The sequence below is a fragment of the Natator depressus genome, chromosome 15 (genome assembly GCF_965152275.1).
Source record: "Natator depressus isolate rNatDep1 chromosome 15, rNatDep2.hap1, whole genome shotgun sequence".
NCBI classification, from domain to species: domain Eukaryota; kingdom Metazoa; phylum Chordata; order Testudines; family Cheloniidae; genus Natator; species Natator depressus.
In genome coordinates, this window is record NC_134248.1 from 27588571 (window position 1) to 27611986 (window position 23416).

At 43.2% G+C, this 23416-nt stretch overlaps 1 protein-coding gene and 1 pseudogene across 2 annotated transcripts; both read left to right on the forward strand.

Moving 5' to 3' along the window:
- Nucleotides 1-1047: 1047 nt before the first annotated feature.
- Nucleotides 1048-21324, forward strand: TRAFD1 (TRAF-type zinc finger domain containing 1). Of its 2 annotated transcripts, none has more exons than XM_074972733.1 (12): nt 1048-1124; nt 2845-2907; nt 5784-5919; nt 5995-6048; nt 7174-7588; nt 11749-12015; nt 12990-13060; nt 13754-13981; nt 16761-16890; nt 18060-18372; nt 19888-19960; nt 20374-21324. In XM_074972733.1, the coding sequence occupies exons 2-12, from the start codon at nt 2858-2860 to the stop codon at nt 20416-20418; spliced, it is 1782 nt and encodes a 593-aa protein (XP_074828834.1). In that variant the 5' UTR covers nt 1048-1124; nt 2845-2857; the 3' UTR covers nt 20419-21324. The 2 variants fall into 2 exon arrangements, with proteins under 2 accessions (XP_074828834.1, XP_074828836.1); XM_074972735.1 differs by lacking the exon at nt 1048-1124 and adding an exon at nt 2569-2588.
- On the forward strand, nt 8004-10085 carry LOC141999523 (N-acyl-phosphatidylethanolamine-hydrolyzing phospholipase D pseudogene; annotated as a pseudogene).
- Nucleotides 21325-23416: the final 2092 nt, after the last annotated feature.

The window sequence follows — 23416 nt, forward strand, 5'->3', positions numbered from 1 at the left end:
GTGACACCCTAAAGTCTAACAGATATATTTGGGCATAAGCTTTCGTGGGTAAAACGCCACTTTTTCAGATGAAAGAAAACTTATGCCCAAATAAATCTGTGAGACTTTAGGGTGCCACCAGACTCCTTGTTGTTTTGGGGGATAACTGATACCTACCTATCTGCACTTGAGGTATCAGTTATCCCCCAAAACAACAAGGAGTCTGGTGGCACCCTAAAGTCTCACAGATTTATTTGGGCATAAGTTTTCTTTCATCTGAAAAAGTGGCGTTTTACCCACAAAAGCTTATGCCCAAATAAATCTGTTAGACTTTAGGATGCCACCAGACTCCTTGTTGTTTTTGTGGATAACTGTACCTCAAGTGCAGTTAGGTAGGTAAGTATATGGGCTCCTTCTCAGAACATACTTGAAGGGGATGTCATATGAGAGAACAGAATCTTAAACCAGCTTCGAACAAAGAAAGTCAGATTTCTGTAACGTAACACAATTTACAAAGCAAACGCACACAGCCAGAAAACAAACAAACCCAAACAACCAGCCACCCTGCCCAAAAGTTTAAAAAAAAAAAAAAAAAAAAAGAGATGATCCCCTTTTCTGCCCCACCAACAGAAAAAATTAAGGGCTGTAGCAAAGAATAGACAATTTAGAATTTAGTTTTTCAAAGTTGCCAACAGAGACTCCCTTCCTTACGGCATTTCAGAGGCCTGTGTGTCTGGAACCTGTGTAATATTGTCTGTCTAGTAGTGCACAGCTTCCCTCCGGTTCATTCCCCTGCAGCTTGAAGGCCTGCCCAGGAAATTAATTTGCTTTAATTGCCTAGAGTCCTGACACCCACACTCCACTCTGATCACTGATCCGCTCACCCTGAGCCCTGGTCAATCCCAGGCCCTTTTTGATAAGAGGAGGGAGGGGCAATCACGAGGGGGCGGAGCCTAACTCCAGTGACCTCTGTATTATCCAATCCAGCCGCGGAGGGGGCGGGGCCTAGTCAAGTGGTAAACGGCGGCTGCTACGGCCAATCAGCTCGTTAGCTGAGTCTCAGTCGGCCAATCGGGAGGCGGGTGTAGCCGGCGGGTAGGAAGCAGGGCGCAAGCGGGGCCCGGTGTTTGGTTTCTGAGGAGCGGGTGAGTCGGGGAAGGGGCCGCGGCACAGCGAACTGCTAGACGCGCCCCTCATCATGGGGCTTCTGGGGTCCCTCATCGCCCCCCCCGCTAGGGCCCCTGGGGCCCCTCTCCTCCCCCCACACCCCCCCTGGGGCTCCTCTCCTCCCCCCACACCCCCCCTCTCCCCACACCCCGCTGGGGCCCCTCTCCTCCCCCCAGCCCACACCCCGCTGGGGCCCCTCTCCTCCTCCTCCCCCCCCCCAGCCCACACCCCGCTGGGGCTCCTCTCCTCTCCCCAGCCCACACCCCGCTGGGGCTCCTCTCCTCCTCCTCCCCCCCCCCAGCCCACACCACGCTGGGGCCCCTCTCCTCTCCTCCTTCCACCCCCTCCCCCCCCAGCCCACACCCCGCTGGGGCTCCTCTCCTCTCCCCAGCCCACACCCCGCTGGGGCCCCTCTCCTCTCCTCCTTCCACCCCCTCCCCCCCCAGCCCACACCCCGCTGGGGCCCCTCTCCTCTCCTCTCCCCCCCCTCAGCCCACACCCCGCTGGGGCCCCTCTCCTCTCCTCTCCTCTCCTCTCCTCTCCTCCCCCCCCTCCCTCAGCCCACACCCCGCTGGGGCCCCTCTCCTCTCCTCTCCTCTCCTCTCCCCCCCTCCCTCAGCCCACACCCCGCTGGGGCCCCTCTCCTCTCCTCTCCTCTCCTCCCCCCCCCTCCCTCAGCCCACACCCCGCTGGGGCCCCTCTCCTCCCCCCCCCTCCCTCAGCCCACACCCCGCTGGGGCCCCTCTCCTCTCCTCTCCTCTCCTCCCCCCCCCTCCCTCAGCCCACACCCCGCTGGGGCCCCTCTCCTCTCCTCTCCTCTCCTCCCCCGCCCCTCCCTCAGCCCACACCCCGCTGGGGCCCCTCTCCTCTCCTCTCCTCTCCTCCCCCGCCCCTCCCTCAGCCCACACCCCGCTGGGACCTCTGGGAGCACTTGCATAGGTCTGTGGGTTGCTTTTATTCCTGCCAGTTTTTATGCTAGAAATGCCAGTCTGTGATTATGGAGACCAAACTCCTACCCATTTCACCTGTCTCTCGGGTAACTGGAAATCTTGAGCAGTGTTTTGGCTACAAGTTGGCTTTTATACACTGGAAAAAATCTGTTCGAAAGAAATGTCATCTATTCTATGTTAGTGTTTTTTTTATTTAAATATTGTTTTTGATATCAAATAAATATGATCACCTGGGGCAGGAGTCAAGGCTTTTCCAAGTAAAATTTTCAGCTATCTTTATTAAGGCTTGTCTTCCTTAAGATATTTTTGTTGATCTTTTGAGTGCTGTCTTAATTCTAGGTCTTGCTGTATAAATTATATTGCATAAATTATGCTTTACAGGCCATAAACAGTCCACAGTTTTGCAGAGTTATTATTTTACGTGTGTGTGTGTGTATATAACTTTTTTTTTTAAGAAGAAACTGTCCACATCTCAAGGAAAAACATCTGCAGGTGATTATCCTCACTAGCCAGCTGGGGTTCTTTACACTCTTAAGAGCTGCTTGAAACCATGTTTAATAATACAATTGTTTCTAAATGATGGGGGAGTCTTGCTGACTGCTTGATGAGAAAGCAGTGATTTATAATAATGGATTATGTGATTTAATGCAAAAGTATCTGAAGAAACAGAAAGTAGCAGAATGAATAATCGCATTTGTTCTTATGAACAGAAATGAAACTGAAAATGTTTAATTGTCCCTTGCTCCAGCTTTCAAAAGAACATGGATATGGCTGCAGTTAATGAACAGGAAACCCACCTGTGCAGCAATTGGTAAGAAACAAACGTCTGGCACTATTGGCACAAGGGTATTGTCCGTTGTTACAGTGTCCCTACATAAACTCATAGAAACATGCTGTATTGCTGGCAAATGTCTTCAGAGATGGAAGCAGCAAGTGATATGTGAACTTTTTTTCTAATGATCATAAAAGAATAGAAAATACGCTTGTACTTCACTGGTATTCAGAATTTGCTGTGTCACCTTGAGAACAGCAGAATAGTATTGATGGAACCTGCTGGTAGTGGTCTCCTCTCCCCTACTCCACCCTAGAAGAAGCAGAAATCAACTGAAACTATTGGTTCTCCTTCAGAGCATTTTTAAAAATGATTCTTTAAAATCAGTTTCAAGAAAGCTGAAATATACAGGATTTAATTTTTGTGGCTTATTATAGCTGTGCATTTGTCATACATATAGAATATCATTTTGCTGATGTCCCAGCCTGTTGGGTTCTTAGGAACAGATGGGATAAGAATGAAGGTTATTGTTGTTTTTGGAGGGGCTAGGTTTTTATCTTGTGGCAGGGAAGGTAAAAATAATTGTCTTGTTGGGGGCTGATGACTTCACTTCTGCTCTTGTGAACATTTTTTCCCTTAAGTCAAACTCCCTCTTTAAATTTCTGCTATCAAGTTGATATAGGTAGAGAGTGGGAGAGGTTCAAGTACTTCGCTTGCACTTGGTCTGATTTGCCATCTTTGCTTCTATGGCATGGGGTAGCCTTTCAGGCACTCTACTCTGTTTCCCCTCTCAGGGCTCTTCAGGAATATTTCTCCACCTCTCTTAGGCTTAGAATATCCATACTACATGGTAACTTCAGAGGCCCAAATAAAGAAACAACATCCACCCATTTAGGCTTAATAGAAGTCTCTCATCCCTTCTGGGCTTTTCCCAGCTCCCTGCTCTTGTATGGGACATCACCCCACGGAGGTGCTGCCCTCTGCCTTCCTCTTGCTCTAGAGCAGGGGTTCTCAAACTTCATTGCATCACGACCCCCTTCTGACAACAAAAATTACTACACAACCTCAGGACGGGACCGAAGCCTGAGCCCATCCGAGCCCCATTGCCGCAGGTGAGGGGGCCCAAACCCCATTATCCTGGGAAGGGGGAAAAACCCAAGGGCTTCAGCCCCAGGCAGGGGGCCTGTAACCTGAGCCCTGCTGCCCAGAGCTCAAGCCCTTGGGCTTTGGCTTCAGCCCCATGTGATAGGGCTCACGTTTCAGACCCGGGCCCCAGCAAGTCTAAGCCAGCCCTGGTGACCCCATTAAAACTGGGTCCCGCCTCACAGTTTGAGAACCGCTGCTCTAGACTCCTCTTCCCACTATCCAGGCCTCCTGGTTTCTGACTTGTCTCTCTAGCACCTCCAGAGCTTTCTGCTTCAGCCCATCAGAGCCCCACCTCTGCTTTCTTCCGCTCTCCTACCTGATTTTTCTGGTCTTCCTCCCCTCTAGGGCCCAGGCCCTTTCTCTTAAGCCCAGTTTGGGGTCAGCTGACCAGTCTCAGGTGCACTGTACTCTTCCCTCTTAGAGGACGAGTGCTGCCCTATCAGGCGCTTTTCAAATAGCTGAATGGATTTTTCCCACCTGTAAGTCTATCTGCACATAGCTCAGGACAGAGCAATAGATTTATCCAAAGTAGAGTAAGGTAGGGATTCCTCACTTCAGAACAGCAGGGATATTGCATCTTTTGTTGGTTGAACCATTGAACAGTATTGCAGTGTAGCTGAAGAAGGATTGCCTGACTTTTACGCTATGGCGGAGTGCTCTTTGCAAAGAGTCTGTAACTGTTACTTCCAGGGGTGAAAGTAAGTTAGAGGACTTACCGGTATGCCGGAGTCCTGAGCAGGGGGCGTGGCCTCAACCGGAAGAGGCAGGGCCTTACATCCCTGGGCCCTTTAAATCTTGATTTAAAGGGCCAGGGCTCCAGCTGCAGTAGTGGCGGCTGGGAGCCTGGGGCCCTTTAAATCGCCCCCGAGCTACCAGCTGCAGAGGCGGCTGGGAGCCCCGAGGCTCGGGGGTGATTTAAAGGGCCCAGGGCTCCAGCTGCCGCTACTGCAGTGGAGCCCTGGGCCCTTTAAATCACTGAGGAGCTCTGGGGGCTCCCTGCTGCCACCGCTACCCCAGGGCTCTGAGCTCTGGCAGAGCTTTAAAGGGCCTGGGGCTCCGTTGTGGTAGCAGCTGCTGGAGCCCCGAGCCCTTTAAATCCCCGCCTGAGCCCTGCTGCCCAAGCCCTGGGGTAGCGGTGGCCGGGCTCCATCGGGGATTTAAAAGGCCCTGGGGCTCCAGCCACCGCTACCGCCCCGGCCCTTTAAATGCCCGCCGGAGCCCCACTGCTGCTACCCCAGGGCTTGGGCAGCAGGGCTCAGTCTGGGATTTAAAGGGGCCCGGGGGGGTAGCAGCGGCTGGAGTTCCAGGGCCCTTTAAATCCCCGCCACCGCTACCCCAGGGCTTTAAATTGCCCTCTCTGAAAGCCGGTCCTGGTACGGTGCACCGGCTCTTACTGGTATGCCGTACCGGCTTACTTTCATACTCCTGATCTGACAGCCTGGATCTGGTGACTGCCTGAGTATGCTGCAAGACTTGTCTGTTTTCCCCAAAGGTGGAGTTGAACAGAGTTTTGACTTATTTTGATGAATTGGGAGACTTTGGGTGTCTAACTTGGTAAGTTTGTGTGTTCTGACTGTATACAACATGTAGCCCTAGATAGGCTTTTTTCTTTTACAAACCTGAATACACAGAAACTATGAATTTCTGAAGGGCTTATTTGCTTTTACCATTGGTTCTTCCTTTTAGGCAGCTCTCTTGAATCCTAAATCCGTTTGAATTTATTTTCAGTGTCATTTGTGAAGAGTAACTTTTTTGTATCTTTCTTGTAGCAAAAAGGATATTCCTGTAGCTAACTTCACCATCCATGAAATCCACTGTAGTAGAAATATTGGAGTGTGTCATTTCTGCAAGGAGTCTCTCCCTAAATCTGAAATAAAAAACCACATTGAATCTGAACATGTGCAGGTAATAAAATAAATTCTACTCTAAAATAGCTGATCGTCATGAATTGCATTTACTAATTGTTTCTGTTTATCCTAGGTTACCTGTAAGTGTAATATGAAGATGGAAAAATGCCACTTAGAGGATCACGAGGTTGGTATATTTGGTTTTTGCTCTTGATAATACTCCAGTGTATTTCCAGTACTGACACTAGAGCCTTAGTGTTCAGATTATAGCTACTGTGCTAACTGATGGGTCTTGGGTCTGCTCTCCCCATGTTTAATCCGCTTTCTAAATCCATGCTAATCAGTGATACTCTTGTAAGAGACTAGCTGTATTAATTTGAAGTGGTGGTACTCACATGCCTAATAAGCAGCTCCAAGCTCCTCAACAGGAGGGAGTCTATGTACATTGGTAGCTTGGGTTGGTGGCCTAGGTTTGTCCCTAAGTAATGGTTAAGGCTAAAAATTCTGCCTGTGGCTATAGTTGCATTGATCTTGGCAACGTCACTTTTCAGTGTCTTCTTTATTTCAGGTTCTCCTCCTGCGTCCCCCCCCCCCCCCCGCCCCCATACTGACTTTTATGCAGGACCTGAAGATTTGTCTTGTTTAAACAGTTTTTAAACATCATGGAACAATAAACACTTACTTTCTATGATTTTCTTAATTACAAATTGTCACTGGAGTTAACGTTGTCAGTGGAACAAAAGTGTGTCACAGGAAAATGAGGTTCTGTTTCAGCATAAGCATCAAATGCAAAGCTATGGCATGGAGGGATGTGAAGGGAGTTGGATCAAGTGGTTTATTTTAAAGCATGCCGTTTTGATCCTCGGATTTCCTGTTGTAGTAACTTACTCAAAGCACTTCATGTACTATAACTATTAATGAAGCAATATGAACAGTGGCGATCAGGACAGTTAAATCTAAAACACAACCAAAAAAATCCACTTTGAGCGTTCAGATTAGTTTTTTAGGGATGTTATGTTGAAGTATGATGTCTCGTAAATACATGCTTCCTTTTTCCTATGTAAAATACACTGGAGACATACTGTGTATAACTACTCAGGAGTTCGCACTCCCTGTCTTAAATAGTAATTTACTATTTCTTTTATGAGCTGGTTGGCTTCTAGTTGAAGACCCAATTAATCTCCTAAAGCAATTTGGAATGCATCTTTCTGTAATAACACAGTGAACTGGGTACTTTCTTTGGTCCGTAAGTAAACATAGCATAACTATAAGACTGTGCATATATCAAGAATTATTCAATTTTCTGTTTTAGGCATCAGCATGCCCTCTGCGTCCTGCAATTTGCCAACATTGTGAGATAGAGCTTGCATTCAATAAACTTCAGGACCACGAGGATTACTGTGGAACTAGGACTGAAACATGTAGGGAGTGCGGTCGCAACATAATGGTGAAAGATCTGAAAGAGCATCCTGAAGTTTGTGGCAAGGAAGTGGAAGAAAGAAGAGTTAGCCAAGCAATGTCACGTTATAACTATAAAGATGAGGCTGCAAATCTGTGTACCTTTCAAAGCATCAGAAATCTTCTGAGTTCAGGCAGCTATGCTGGGCCTCTGCAGAGGATGTCCGAGCCACTGGAAGGCCGATTTTATAGCACTTTTGGAGGCGATCAGGCTTCTAAGAATATTAACAGAAGAAATGCATCAGCAATACAGAGAGATCCGAACCAAGGTAAAGTGTGGACAAGGGCAATAATTATACATTCATAACTTTTTTATTTTTACCTTTAATTTAAAATTATGTAACTAAGTGGGGTGAAAGCTCCATACCTGTGCACTGTGTAGAAATGTCAGATAATTAGAAAACCTCTAATGAAGTGTGGCTAGAGTTCACATATGAATGCTTAGTTTTTTACTACAGAATAGAACTTCAATGATGCAAAACGATTGAGTAGACGACTTCTGAAATATCTGGTGGTAGGATACAAGTAGCTTACTAATATTAATTACTAGAATGAATCTCTTATCTAGAAACAGAATTTGGCTTGCATCCATTCAAATTCTATCCATTTTATTTTGCAGTCAAACTCTTCTGTGATTGTCTTAAAGGTTAGTTAAAATGTTTCTGCAGTTTTTCATATTTGATGATGAGCATTTTTGCAGCAACAGCCTATGTGGACATAGGTGATATAAATGCCTCTTCTCTTTCCACCTAAGGTTCTAATCTCCCAAATCACCGTGCCTAAGGTCATATCTCTTTTTAAGACACCCTTTCCATGAACACATGCTTTGCTTTATGTTCAGAGGTATTCAAAGTATGTAGCATTGCTGAAGACTGAATGGATGGCCTTTGCTTTAAGATTGACCTGCTTGTGAAATAAGTAATCAGATTTAGTTTATAAAACTGAGACGATAAATGACTTAACTTCCAAATTGGAAAGAGACCCTCTAGAATTGGGCTGCTTAATACTGAACATTTTGGAAGGAACTGAATTCCCCCCTCCTCTTATGTAGATTTCAGTGCCAAAAAAAAAATAAAAATTCTGGATCATATGGAGAGTTCAGATTGAATACCAATTTAATTTTCTAACTGGCAGCATGGAGGAGTTCAGTCTTTCTTGGGCTGCAGTGTGATGTAGTACTGGGCTTCTGACAAGCTTTCTGTGCTGGGGGAGTAGATGGCATCTGGGAGGGGGTGTGCTGGAGCTGTTGAGCAGGAACAGCTGCCACCATGATGAGCAGCAGGGTGCTGTGGAGCTGCTGCCTAGATCTCTCTTCGCTGCCCTTAGTGATTTTGTTGGTCAGGTAGGAAGCAGCAGCAGCTGCTTAATGTCTGGGGAGCTGCAGAACAACCAAGAGGGAGGAGGAGCAGCAGCCCCCATGGAGGAGGAAGACTAAGATGGGACACCTCCTCCAAGCAGCAACCCACAAGCTCTTCACCAAAAAACGTGGAGAAGGCAGACAAAGACTCTTGAAGAGCAACTTTTTACTGCATGTAACCAGTACTTGAAGGAAGCTGCCAGAAGCTGGGTCTGGACAACAGGGGATGGATCACTTGATAGATTGCCCTGTTCTGTTTGTTCCCTCTGAAGCACCTGGCACCGGCCACTGTCAGAAGACAGGTTACTGGGCTAGATGGACCATTGATCTGAGCCAGTATAACCATTCTTACATTCTTAAGCAGTAAGGGAATACCAAAATTCCAGTCCAGTTTCCAGAGAGCAACTTTTCCAGGACACCCAGGAAAAGCTACAGGCTGGATTACAGAAGAGGTGACTAAATCAAAGAGGTAAAGATGGAACACTTGTCAACCTTTGGCCAACATGGAAGTTGCCCATCTGTGCTTTCAATATTTTGCGATGGCCCTTGTGGAAAAAATAACAGCTACATCCCATGTTCAGAACAGGAACTTGATAAAGAGCTTCCAGTGTTAAAACCTTACTTCATTCCAAGACCTGCCAGTTGGAAAGAGTGAAGCTGGCATGCAATTCTGATGGTTGGGACATAGTCAGTTAGGGTGGAAATGGGTGAACTTGTAATTCTTTCTTACCCCATCTTTAGGCAGTGGGCTACCCCAGCACAGTTCATGGGTCTAAAACGTTTCCAAAGACCTCTGTGCACACTAGTTCCCCAAAATAGGTGCAATGATGATCAACCACACGAACTATGAGCTTTTGGACTACCGTAGTATAATGAGCTCAAATGAGTTCTTTGGCAGTGAGCTGAGATGATTTGTACTTCTGGGTCTCCTAGACTGGATGCAGAAATGTGGCTGTGAGAGTGAGCTGGACTAGTGGGAAGAGACCTGTCTCCCTGGTCATGATGCAGTTACTTTTTGTTTTTACCCTTTCTTAACACCGGTGGAAGAGAATGTCAACAGATAATGGGGCAGCTGGTCTGTCTTGGGGCCCTGAAATAGGTTTTTCTTTGCAGGAGATACTGGTTACTGTGGTGCTTTTGAACAGATAGGGGAAAGATTTGGACCTTATCTTGCAGTTATTCCCATTGGAGCTTATGAGCTAAGGTGGTTTATGAAATAGCAATGTGTGAATCCTGAAGAAGTGGTAAGAATTCATATTCATATTCAAAGAGAATTGTGTAGTGATTCATTGGGGAACTGTTGCTTTAGCAAATGAGTATTATTTGGATCCTCTGGCTAAACTGAATGAAGCCCTTTGGAAGATATAAATTAAAAACGGAAGATTCTTGTCTTGAACCATGGAGAGTCACGAGACTTGAAGAGCAGCAATGATGGATTTGAACAACAATAAAATAATAATAAAAAAAAAAAAAATCTGGCAGCTCCTTCCGAGTGTTTTGGTTTGTCTGATTTCACTATAGGATTATGAATTTAATTGAACTGGATATTTTTTATTAGAATCCAGGTTTAATTTCATAGGTTAAGCAGATATGCAAGCTTTTAATCATAAAATTGCTATTTGTCTCAATGGAATATTGAGTTGATTTAAACACTGGCTAATGCACAAGGTATTAATTGCATAGAAATGTCTTGTAATTTCAGCTGTTGTGTACATCACCCATAAAAAGATCAAATGCTTTTTTTTTTAATTTTGATCTTCTCATATTCAGCTTGTCTAACAGCAATAACAGCCTTGGCATGTGCATTGCCTGGGAGTTAATGACTGACTTGTGTTTGAATGGTTTTTCAGAACAGCCTCTCCTATCTAACTCACACTCACTCACCTGGAAGTGTCCTGTACTTTGTAAATACATGGTTTTGTTGGGTAGAGTCTTCCAACACAGATGTGTTGCTAAAGCATGTTTAAAGTAAAATCCTTATCTTACTGAGCCCCTGTATCTTCATTTAATGAGAAACTAAGAAAGCTGAGTTGAAAAATGGTGTAAAGAAATGTGCCTTTTAAAAGAGATGTACAATTTAAATATAGGTCTCTAAAGTTGTGATTCAGCCATATCTTGTATATTTAAAAAAAAAGGCTTTTTTTTTTTTTTTTTTAAAGTGAGTCGCTCAAGGAATTCTCTCACACCACAGAGGTGTAGAAAAGTTTTCGCAGCTTCCATGTGTTTTTACTAAACGTACTGTGGGATTACAAAGTTGTTCAGTCTTGTAATACTTGGCTAAATGCATCTGTATCAAATTGCCATACTAACTTACAAAATAAATCCTATTGTTTAGAACCCCACTGATTTCAGTGTGCTGAAATCTTCATGTGGGTGAAGAGATCAGAGCATGTAAATGTCATTGCAGGCATTTAGAATCTGAATACTCCTTCCTGACATGTTTAGAGGCTTCACTTTGTATGGCCATAATTCCACTAACCTGTATCTGAGTCAGATGCTTGCATCAGTAGGCAAATGGACTTTTGTCAGTGATGGACTGAAAACACAAGACTTGTTACAGGTTCATAGATTTTTATGACTAGAAGGAACCATGTTGAACTACTGTGACCTCCTGAATCATACATGTCATAGAATCTCTTCCAGTAGTTCCTGCATCAAGCTTACAACTTCTGGTTGAACTAGAGCTTATTTCTTAGGTGTGTGTGTGTTTGTGATTTAAAGATTGCAAGGGATGGAAAAAACATGATGTCCTTTAGTAAGTTCTTTAAATTTAAGAATTGTATGGCTAGTATAGGAAACAAAGTTCTCCTCCTCTCAGGCTAGACGGGGGGGAAAAATACAGGAAAGGGCAAGGATTTGCTTCCCTTAATTCATCCCAAAATATAAGTCATGAAGTGTCTTTCTGAGGTTTTGACTATCTCTTTTAAAACAAGAGTGCTGTGTTTGGGGGCCCATTTCTGCCCTTATTTGCATATATGAAAACTTCTGTTTTATTTACTTAGTCTGTTATTAAAATCATAATTATTGTTAAACTATGCAGTTGATACTTATAGCTTCTGATATTTCTTTAAGAGGATGAGCTGGAACGGCTGGAGAGGAATAAAAACACAGAGTCCTCTCTGTATGGAGAACAGAATTCCAATTTGGACTATATGTTAGCCCTTAGCCTGCAACGTGAGAATAATCCCCACAACAATATTGCAGCTGAAATTCACAGTGACTTCTGGAAGAACTTCGACTCCAAAGAGTCCAAGCCATCTGAGCATCTTAATGAAATAAACAAATCAGATACTTTCTCCCATGACCTTTCGTCTATTAACACTTCAGATCAGCTAAAAAGTAAGTTTTTAAAAAAGCTTTTCTTAAACAAAGAACAAAACAAACAAACCCCAAAATTGATTTTGTTGATGATCAGGGGGACTCTCAGGACTAGCTCCTTGGAGATATTCTGACTTTCAGTACCAGAACAGTAGCACTTTGAGACTTTCTAAACTGCTTTAGATATCTCCTGCATCTGATGTAGAAATTCTCTGTGAATGTGCAGAAAAGCCTTTCCTGTTCTTGGAGTCTTTCCTTCCTTTCTGGAACTATATATCTTCAGCTCCCTACATTTTTGACTGTACTGGCTGTTAAAATAGTAACATTTAACTTCATAGACCATAGTCTCAAGATTTGTTAACTAGTGAAATTTGATATTGCTATCTATCCCAAAGTTCCTTTCTTACCAAAAAGATTTTAAATGGACAAGATGAGTACAGCATATTAATATGGGAAGGTAAAAGTGACTTTTTTTGAAAACCATATACTCAGATTCAACTTGCTGTGGTTCTGCCATGTCTTTAAAAATAAAACAAAAACCCCCTTATTCCTGCTTGTAGTGAGATGTAACAACTGAGTAGGTGACGTTACATTTAAGATTAAATATGTTAAAGAGGAACTCTCCTGTATTATCCAAGTGCCAGATTATTTTTAAAAGAAATTTTTGTGTGTACGATGTAACATGCATAGGTAGGCAGATAACAAGAGTCTTCTTCTTCTTTTTTTTTTTTTGGTATTGGAGCAAGGAACTGAGGTTTTGAGGCCAAAAAAAATCTTTCAAACTTTTTAGGAAAAAAGTGACCTCCCCCCCCCCCCCCCCTTGTAAAACTCATAAATGTGAAAGAGTGACTACTGCCCTGAGACTTGCTATAATCCCTCCTCTGTGGTGCAGAACAGAATGATCCCGTGGATTAGAAATTCTGAAGACAGGTTGGTTAGTCTGATTGTTACCCCTTTTTATGGTAGGGGGTTTAATCCTTTTACTTACCTCACAGATGATGAGATCATGTTGCCATGTGAATTTTGTGAGGCACTCTACCCTGAAGACGACCTGATTCTCCATCAGGTTTGGTATTTCTGTATTCTATAACAATAATATTTAGCTCTTAAAGTGCTTTTTGTCAGTCAATTTAAAAGGGCTTTACAAAGAAGGTAAGCATCATTATCCCCATTTTAAAGGTGTATATGCAGGAGGCTTACTGAAATGGATGCTAGCACTTTTGAGTACAATTTCTATTTTAGAAACTGAATTTTGTTGGAGCAGTTTAGCATAGTTAGCAGGAACAAACTCCAACAATGCTTACAGGACACTGTCTGCATAGAACCTTACAAAGCCTAATATGCAGTAGAAATGTCTTAATAGTAATTTTAGTTTAATACAAAACTTTCATCAAAACGTTCACTGTGCTGTTCCTTGGATTAGCACTAGAAACAAATTTAACATTCTTGTTTGTGCTAAGTGAAATGCTAGTAATAAACCACATACATTGTGAAAAATAAGTTAACTACTGATGTTAGTTTTTGAATTTCACCATGCATAGCAACTTACTTTTAACCTTATTGTCCCATTAACTGGATATCTGAAGTGGAATACAATTTTGCGTGATTATAATACTAAGAGTATGTACTGGAAATAGAGGGTGGATCTGTTTTACTCTGTGAAATGGCAGTAGTATTGTCAGTGTTCAGATATTACTTGGCACATGAAGACTTTGTAAGTATAACTAATACCTTCTTTCCAATGTTGCCCACATAACAGACAGGCTGTAATCCAGCAAGCGCCTTTGCTTCGTTCAGTAAAAGAGGTTCCTCCCCAAGTCAACAACAGGAATACAATCGACATGCTAAAGATTTCTTAGACCAACTGCACAGCAGCAGATCTACATATCCACTGCAGCAACAAGCTGTACAGACCGAAGGGAGCATTATCATTCCATGTGAATTCTGTGGCATTCAGTTAGAAGAGGAAATACTCTTCCACCACCAGGTACAAATGCTATTTGTAGAATGGAATTTGACAAGACCTAGCAAATCTGACTCCTTAATAGTAAATATTTGAAATCGTGGTAATGCTCAGAGGCTGCAAGTGGGATTGCAGATGCCAGGGATTCACATATTTGTCATTTGAATCTGTCCCCTCTCAACACAGGGGTTGTGATTTGTACCCCAAGATGTTGGAGCATACTGGGGCTCATGTTAAAGGAACAGTTGTGGAAATATTTTTTTTCCCAAATAATGGAGTCTGAGCAAACAGCATTCAAGCAATACAGCATAAATCCTCACATTTTAGGAGCTCCTGACTGCCACCTTCTCACTCCTTCGCTATAATACCTTCCTCTGCATGACCATCTTCCATCTCTAAGAGTGAGGGCGAATAATTCCGCAGAAAGAACCATAATGTCTAAGTTCTTGAATCTTTCTCCCATTAGGCTCTTCTGAAGTATTCACTAGAGACCTATTTTATTTCCCTATCCAAACCTGAACTCATAACATTTTAATTGACTTACGCTTTCTTTATCTTGGCCTCTTGCTCATGCACCTGTTGAATTTAATGCACATGAATGAACAGATTCAATTCTCTGATGCAGAACTTCTTGAAAGGGAAGATGGCATGCACACAGGTCATCTGAGACTAGAGTCTGACCTAAATTCAGATACTGTTGGCTGACTTTTTTTCCGACTTCATGATGTATTTGGATTTAACTACTGTTCAGTGAAAAGCTGCCAAACAGATGACACTTTGCCATAATCCGACACTGTTGCAAACTTTCCTGTCACAGCATGTTCAGATCTGATGAGCGGTAGACTGTCAGAGGTGTGACAAAAAGGCTATATTTTGCAAACTTATTTAAACCTTCCACTGCTCTTCTTTTTTTTTTTTTTTTAAAGTGAAAACCTGCCCAGTAAATGTATCGCAACGTTTATATGAGAGTTGTTCTGTTACTTAGCTCAAGAGTCTGCCAACACTACTGCAGCATGGCTTCAGCTTGTTTAAATCTGGAGGGGGAAACCAGTATATTGTGTGTGAGAGAGAGAGAGACACTAGGAACGCTAATTCACTCTGGCAATCTGTTGAAGAAAGGCCACTGCCATCAGTATGAAGGGATGAAAGGTCTTCCTATAACTATATATTTCAATAGTGCCACAAATACACACAACGTCATCTTCATGGAATAAGACATAGTCTCCACTGTGAAGAGCTTAGTTTAACACAGACAAGATCAAGCATAGAGCAGGAGTTGGGGGGCAGGCAGATATGAGGGCCCTGATAGATGTAAGACTGGGCTGAGTGGCCAGTTACCCTGCAGGTGGAATGGACCCAACCAGAAGGGGTAACCTAACCTGCAAAGTGTGAAACTGAGGAGGAACAAGGGGAAGGTAAGAGAAGAGGAGACCAAACCTGCAGTCTTTGTATCTTCTACTTCCTCATTCCCACATACAGATTACAATCCTGGGAGACAGAAGGTAATGGCGACGTCTCTGGTGATAAAGAAGGGAGGATATTGAAAGGAATTGAAGTGAACTGAGAAATGCATGAACCAAGATCCAAATGGGATGGTTTTGTAGTGTCTTCAAGTATGATGAAAATTGTGCCATGCAAAACAATGGCAGGGGGAGCAGTTAAAATGCCCTAGTCCCTGTGTAGATCAGTTATGCATTATTTTTTCTAGGAACAGGAGAAGTTGTAATTTTACCCCCTTGACCTTGGTAGTAGTCTTTCAAAGTTAATTTGATGAACTTCCATAGCTTACCTCTTTGCTTTATAGCATGTGTTCCATAGTAGGGGGAGCTTCAGTGCATCTTGGATCATAGTTGATGGCTATGGCTTTCCACATCAGGTTGATTTTTGCCTTTCGAAAGTAGAAGAGCGTTTGGATAAAGTGCCTTTGTATGTCTGATCATAGTATGCAGTTTGGGGCTCCTTCAGAGTGTCTTGAGTGCCTGGGACTGAGCCACTGTCACGTACAACTTTCTTACAGTAATCTTAGCCTGTGGCTATCAAATTTAAAAGGGACATCCTTCTATTTGAAATCCTCCTTTTTTGTTTTTGAACTTCTTGTGCTACAGATAATCCCTAATATGTATAACTGAAAGATGGCAAATATATTCTGTTTTCAGTTTGTGCATTTGACAGCACCTAGTGCAGTCAGTTTCCCTTCTTTAGTGAAGGCCTTTCACACAGCAACAGAGGGAGAGAAACTATATCTATTTTAAAAAAATGATTGTAAAACTGAGGGGAACGAGCATGAATGCTCTGGGGCAGGTATAGCACTTGAAGATATTTCTCACTTGGCTTTTTAAGCTACACTGATATCAGGGTCACAATATTCCTTCTGACTTTCCTGCTGACTGGGTGGGTGCAAGGTTTCATTGTCACACTAGCAGCAATGCAGATTGCCTGCTCACGTGCTCCGGCTTGGCTTGGAGGGATCATCTCTAAGGATGACTGGCTAAGCATTGACTGGACATAAAGCATGACCCCAATTATGGTGTGGTGACTTCTACTACAGGAAGTAGACTGAGGTCATCAACTCCATCTTGCATAGGTCACATGTCCACTAGTTACGATTTCTGGGCTGGACTTGAACAGGTGACCTAGAAGTGAAGATGTGAGTATGCTGTTATCAAGCCAGTGTCTCATTCTTTTCTCAAAACAAATCCTTACTTCCCCTTGGCATTTGAGGGAAGATGTACCCTTCAAAGCTTTCACAGGAATTAAGTGTTCTCTAAGTGTCCAGAAACAATCAAAATCTCTCTTGCACTAGGACCAGTGTGACTTACGCCCAGCCACTGCCAGCCCAGGGGAGGGATTGGTATCCTCGCAACTGTTGCCTCCCAAAGACAACTTGGAGAGAGCAGAATCGCCAGAATTTAGAAGACGCATCCGGCATCAAGGTATTGGCAAAGTACAGATTTCCAGCCTGTGCTTCTTTCTATTCATGCTTTTAAGATCATTTCCTCCAACTGCAAAACAGAACAAGAAGGCACATTTAATCTAGATAAGGACTAGAACGTCCTAACTCCACCCTTATACCATTGTTCTGGTTTGCATGGCATAACTTGCAACATACATTAAAAATGCTACTAAATCATAAACATGGAGCCCAACACAAACAAAAACCAAAGAGAAACTTGAAATTACTAAACCCTGTGCGGCAAGAGTGGAACCTGACAAGTCTGATTATAGTCTGCATATGTTGCTAGCTCCATCCATAATTATTGCAGTTGTGGGGAAACGAATGTTGGGGTGAACTTTGAATTTCTTGCCTCATTTTTTTTATTGCACTCTTAGGGTCAAATTATTTAGTTAGTTGCATGCAGAGAGGTTTAAGTGACAATAGAAATCATACGTGGGTATGAGAGGGTAGAAGCTGATCCATCATGAATGTTTACTAAATTTAAAAAACCCAACAAATCACAGAATAGAAACTCCATAGCATATGTATTATCTTAAATTGCCCAAAGGAAGTGGACTAGTTTACTTAACTTGTGTATGGGGTCATCCAGTGTTGGTTGAAGTTAGTATGTAAATTTAACTATGTTATGGAAGGTAGTGACTTTGTCCATAAGCTAGTTTTAAAATGCAAGTAAAGCAACTTTTTATACTAGCTTCCCTCAATGAACAGATGCCCATAACTGGCATCTGACGTCCATGCGAAGCTGGTAAAATGTGTAACTTTTTTGTCCTAACGTCCTTCGTGGACAAAACTCTGCTTCTTTTAAAAAGCACTACAGCACTGACCTAAACGCAATCACGGTACCATACTCTGTGTACACTGTTAAAAAGGTACTACTAAAGGAGGTTCTCCAAAGCTGCTTAGAATGTATGTTCCCCATCGTGGGGGAATTGTACTAGTCAGTGAAGCCAATATTTCTGTGGTGCAGGTCTGTTTTCACAGACTACATGGTATTGCATTAAAAATGTAGGCTATAGCTTTGAAATCCAGAAGCTTTTATCAAGGTGTTTGGTTTTTTTGCCTCTTGTTCTGATCCATGCCCCTTGCTTTGATCCGTTATTTCATTGCTGTTCCTAGCATGCTTTATTTTATCTGACTTTCCTTTAGGGGAAATTTCACCTCTGTATCTAGAAGACTTCAGGCAGCAGAGCATTGCTCATGCTGAACGAGGGAGCCAATCGCTAAGCAACCCGGCAGTTGCCAGAAGCGTACCACTGACCTCTTTTAGTGCCACAAGAGCTAATGATGCTCCGATTCAAAAAGGGAAGTCCAGCAACTTAGACGGTAATGACGGAAGACTGAGAAGCAGAGGCACAGCTGAATCTGGAACAGGCCCCAGGCCAGTTGTGCGATCCACTCAAAACTTCCACCCTGAAAGCTACGTGCCTAGTTTCCCAAGGGTGTCTCCGACACGACCAAGGTAGCTTCTCCGCTCAGCGTGGTGGTGGTGGTGGTGTAAAGAGAATGTTTAGCTCTAAGTGATTCCTGGGGGTGCATCTTTATGAATGGACAATTAGTCCATTCTGATCTAGCTCTGCTATGGTGAGGAAGTGCTTCAGTGTTTCTGCTAGTGCAGACACCAAAACTTGACAGGAGGAGGAGAATTCTGCGTCCACTGGCCCCCTCATCACCCCACCACAGATCCTTGTACATTTTGCCTACGGCTGGGTTAGGCTGCACTCAGTTTGACTAGCTGGTGTCTCTTTGGGTTTGTAGTAAGTAATGAGTTTAAGAGGAAAACAGATTTTCTAGGAAACTGTTTTTATGGCACCTATTTCTAGGGCTCTACCAAATTCATGGCCATGAAAAATGCATCACAGACCATTAAATCTTGTATCTTCCCCTCCACCCCAATGAAATCTGGTCTTTTGCATACTTTAAGGCTGGTACTTGAGGCAGGGCAGTGTGGGGAGCTAGGAGCTGAGGGAGGGACATGTCACTACTTTCGGGGAGCTGCCTAGGGAGCCTGCCAGCCCCACAACCCCTCCTCCAAGCACCTGTGGTGCTCCCCCACAAGCACCTGCGGCACCCCTGGGCTGTGCCCCCCCCTCCCCCCCCCCCAAAAAAAATGTAGTCGGGGTAAATAGTACAAATCCTGGACAGGTCATGGGCCATGAATTTTTGTTTACTGCCCGTGACCTGTCCATGACTTTTTTTTCATGACTAGCGTTTCCCAAATTGGGGGTCCTGTCTCAAAGGGAGTTGCGGGGGGGTTACAAGTTTTTATTTTAGGGAGGTCATGGTTTTGCTGCCTTCAGAGCTCGGCTGCCGGAGAGCAGTAGCTGTTGACCTGGCGTCCAGTTCTGAAGGCAGTGCCCCTCCAGCAGCAACACAAGTAAGGGTAGCTGTACCACAACCCTCCCCCACCCCCAACACCACATGACATTTCAGATTTAAATAGCTGAAACCATGAAATCTACAATTTTTTAAAATCTGATGACTGTCAAATTGACTAAAATGGACTGAATTTGGTAGTACCATATGTATTTGGGTAGATCTTTTACATGCACTCTCCTTTTTCATGGAAATGAAGTCTAATCTTGTTGTGTGGAAATGTCGTCTTTTTTTCTAATATTTCAGTAGCATTCTTGCTATTGGGATGCCACTGGTTAGAAATAGTTCTGTCTTTAACACCTACTTCCCTTGCTATTGGGTCCAGCCTCCAGTATGTATGGCCAAAAGCTCTGTGAATTCTGCATGTTTAGTATCAGAGTACCCAAAGGTGAAATAGTGAGAGACCTTGTTCTCTGATCCCAAGATTCAGCAGTTTGGGATACAGGCCAAGGGTGAGTTTTGGGGGTTTATGATGGAACTCTTCATTTCTCAGAAGGACTGTGCTCTTCCCCTCCCCCCCCCCCCCTTAAACCAGTTCCTGTAAGAGGATTGAATTTGTAGAACTGCTTCATCTAATGGTGTCAACTTCTCTCCTCTGCAGCGTGAGAAACGAAGCAGGCAGGAGTCCTAGGACTGCCAATGTTCCTGTCAATTTCAGAAACAGGAGCACAAAGGTAAGTTTTTTTCAGAGCTCTTCCCCTATACTGGATGGCCTCTCTTCTGCGTTTCAGTGGCTGACTAAAACGTTTAGTTTATTTTTACTACTGTCTTTTGAGCAGACAGCATCAAGCATGAGCTTGACTCCCTGTGGAATTCTAACATGCAACAAAGGTAGTTGCTAGTGACTCACTGCTGACTGCCTGTTGTCCTCAATCTCATCTGGATTGGCGAAGAGCCACCCTTTCTGCTAATATAAGATTGCTTGGTGTTTGCAGGAGTCTGAACTATTCTACTTCCTTATAGGACTTGGTGTGCTGTCCTTTGCTCCTTGATCAAGTCTGAGTGAGGCAGACAGAGCTTGTTGTGATTCAACTTGTCTGTTTTAAAATGACATGTATGTTTCACTTACTGTTTCCTCCTTACACAGGCAAAATCCCAGAAACCAGAGTCTGGCCATCTTGAGGAAGAATAATCTATCCTTTATGAAGCGCATATTTAGCACTTGAAGCTCTTACTATGCACTATAGTACCTATTTATCCCAGCGCAAGTACTTGCTATATTGCCACCATCAATGGGGACTTTCTATTAATTTTAAATTTTTTAGGCAGTGATTTTCTATAATTGTTTTTTTTTTAAAGTTTGTGGGAGTAATGCATACTACAGCTGCTGTACAGAAATGTCAAAGTGTAAATTTTATATTGCTGCTATTTGGGTGGTCCAAACTGGCATTATCCTAAGTCAGTCAGTACTCAGAGGCCCAATCTGTTTTTATCTCATCTGCTTGTTTCTGTTTTGAGAGGGGTTTCCTTTTAATGTGCTAGGCCTTGGCTCAGCAGTGTGCAGCAGAAGTAATCCATTGCTTCGTCATTGAAGTAAATGAATAGATGTCTGAGCAGCAACCCTGTTAAACCCAAAACAATCAGCCAGAACTATTCTGGATGAAGAACCTGCCGTAGTAAGTTACTGTAGAGTTCAGTACTTGTCTGACTTGTTCAGAGTCAGACTCCTCAGTGGTGGGTTGCAGAACATACTTCTCTGTAATGAACAGTTGATCTTAATGATTATCTTCACTGAGGTTTGGGATCAGGGGATAAGTTCAGTGGCTTGGCTTTAAACCTATTCCCACTTCAGCCATTTAGCTTGCTGCTGTTGGCAATAATTCTGCATTAACTATCTATTTCTGAAGTCAAGACTTTTCCCTAAGCCTTCTATCTGGTCAGACCTGGCTTGGGAATCAGGTGGGGAAAGTCATACATATTGTAACTTATGGTGGTTCTGTCTTCCTATCTAAAAGTCTATTAAATACCAGAAGTGCCCAGTATTCCTAAAGGCATCCACAGAGGGATTGTGATCCACAGTGCGAGAGCTTCAGTCCCACAGGGCTTCCATTCTCTCAAAACTGCTCTTTTGCTGTACTGGAGCCCTTACTTTTTAAATTCCTTGTAATAAAATTTGTATCTACCGATCTGTCTTTTGTTCTGTAAACTGAAACAAAGTCTAGGCAGACACTAGAAAGTGACTGACTGAAAATTATGCTGAGCAGAATGGGTTGGAAAACTGCTCTTCTGGGGAGAAACTTAATTTTTTTTTTCCCCATCAGCCATCTGTGGCTTCAAAATTTCCAGCTTATTCTTCAGTTTAGCCATAACTGATTGTGGCATACTATCTGGGCTCTGAGGGCACATCTACGCTGCAATTGGCCCATGCCAGCTGACTGGGGCTTGGGCAAAGGGGGCTGTTTTTAATTGCAGTGTAGACAGTTGGGCTTTGTTTAGCCACAGGGAAACTTTTTTTGGTTCTCATACTGTTTTTCTAATTTTGGGTATACATTTGAGTTGAGCCTCTATTAGGGTGTCTTTTTAAAAAGTTTCCATGTAGCTTGCAGGGATTTCACTTTTTGTGCTGTACCTTTTTAATTTGTGTAGTCCCCCTGAAATTAAATGCAGGAAAAACCACAGCAGCCCAACACTGTAGCAACAGGGATGTTTAATTATATTATGGTCACTATTACCAAGCGGTCCAGCTATATTCACCTCTTGGACCTGATCCTGTGCTCCACTTAGGACTAAATCAAGAATTGCCTCTCCTCTGGTGGGCTCCAGGAGTAGCTGCTCCAAGAAGCAGTCATTTAAGGTGTCAAACTTTCTCTGCATCCCATCTTGAGGTGATATGTACCCAGTCAATCTTGATATCCCCCATTATTATTCAGTTTATTTTAATAGCCTCTCTAATCTCCCTGAGCATTTCCATCACTATCACCATCCTGGTCAGTAATCTATCCCTACTGCTATATTCTTATTAGAGCATGGAATTACTATCCATAGAGATTCTGTGGTACAGTTTGGGTCATTTAAGATTTTTACTTCGATTCTATGCTTTTTTACATATAGTGCCACTCCCCTACCAGCACAACCTGTTCTATCCTTCTGATATATTTTGTACCCTAGTATTATGGTGTCCCATTGATTATCCTCATTCCACCAAATTTCTGTGATGCCTATTATATCACTATCCTCCTTTAATTTAAGGCACTCTAGTTCACCTGTCTTATTTAAACTGCTAGCACTGGTATACAAGCACTTTAAAAAACCTGTCACTTTTTAGCTGTCTGCCATTACATGATGTAATTGAATGGGACTTTTTTTCAGTTGTCTGTTTCTCATCAGATCCTCAAGATGGGATGCATAGATAAAGTTTCCCAGAGAGTAGTTACTGGGGGTTCAGTCATGCTGGAAGGGCATAATGAGTAGGGTCCTGTAGGGATCAGGTCCAGTTCTGTTCAATATCTTCAATGACTTAGATAAAGGCATACAGAGTATACTTAGTTTGTGGACAATACCAAGCTGGGAGGGGTTGCAGGTGCTTTGGAGGATAGGATGAAATTAAATAAGGACAAATGCAGAGTACTCCATTTAGGAAGGAAGTTGCACACATACAAAATGGGAAAACTGCCTAGGAAGGAGTACTGCAGAAAGGGATCTCAGGGGGTCATACTGGACCACAAGCTAAATGAATCAGTGTAACACTGTTGCTAAATAAAAGCAAACATCCTTCTAGGATGTATTAGTAGGAGTGTTGTAAGCAAGACATGAGAAGTAATTCTAACACACTGATTAGGCCTCAACTGGAGTATTATGTCCAATTCTGGGTACCACATTTCAGGAAGATGTGGAGAAAGTGTAGAGAAGAGCAACAAAAATGATTAAAGGTCTCAAACATGACCTCTGAGGGAAGATTGAAAAAATGGGGTTTGTTTAGTCCAGAAAAGACACAAGGGAGAAGTTCTCAAGTATGTAAAAGGTTGTTTTTCTTAACCTTGGAGGATAGGACAAGAAGCAATGGGCTTAAATTGCTGCAAGGGAGGTTTAGGTTGGACATTAGGAAAAAACTTCCTGTTAGGGTAGTTAAGCACTGGAATAAATTGCCTAGGGAAGTTGTGGAACCTCCAGCATTGTCTAACATGCTCTTA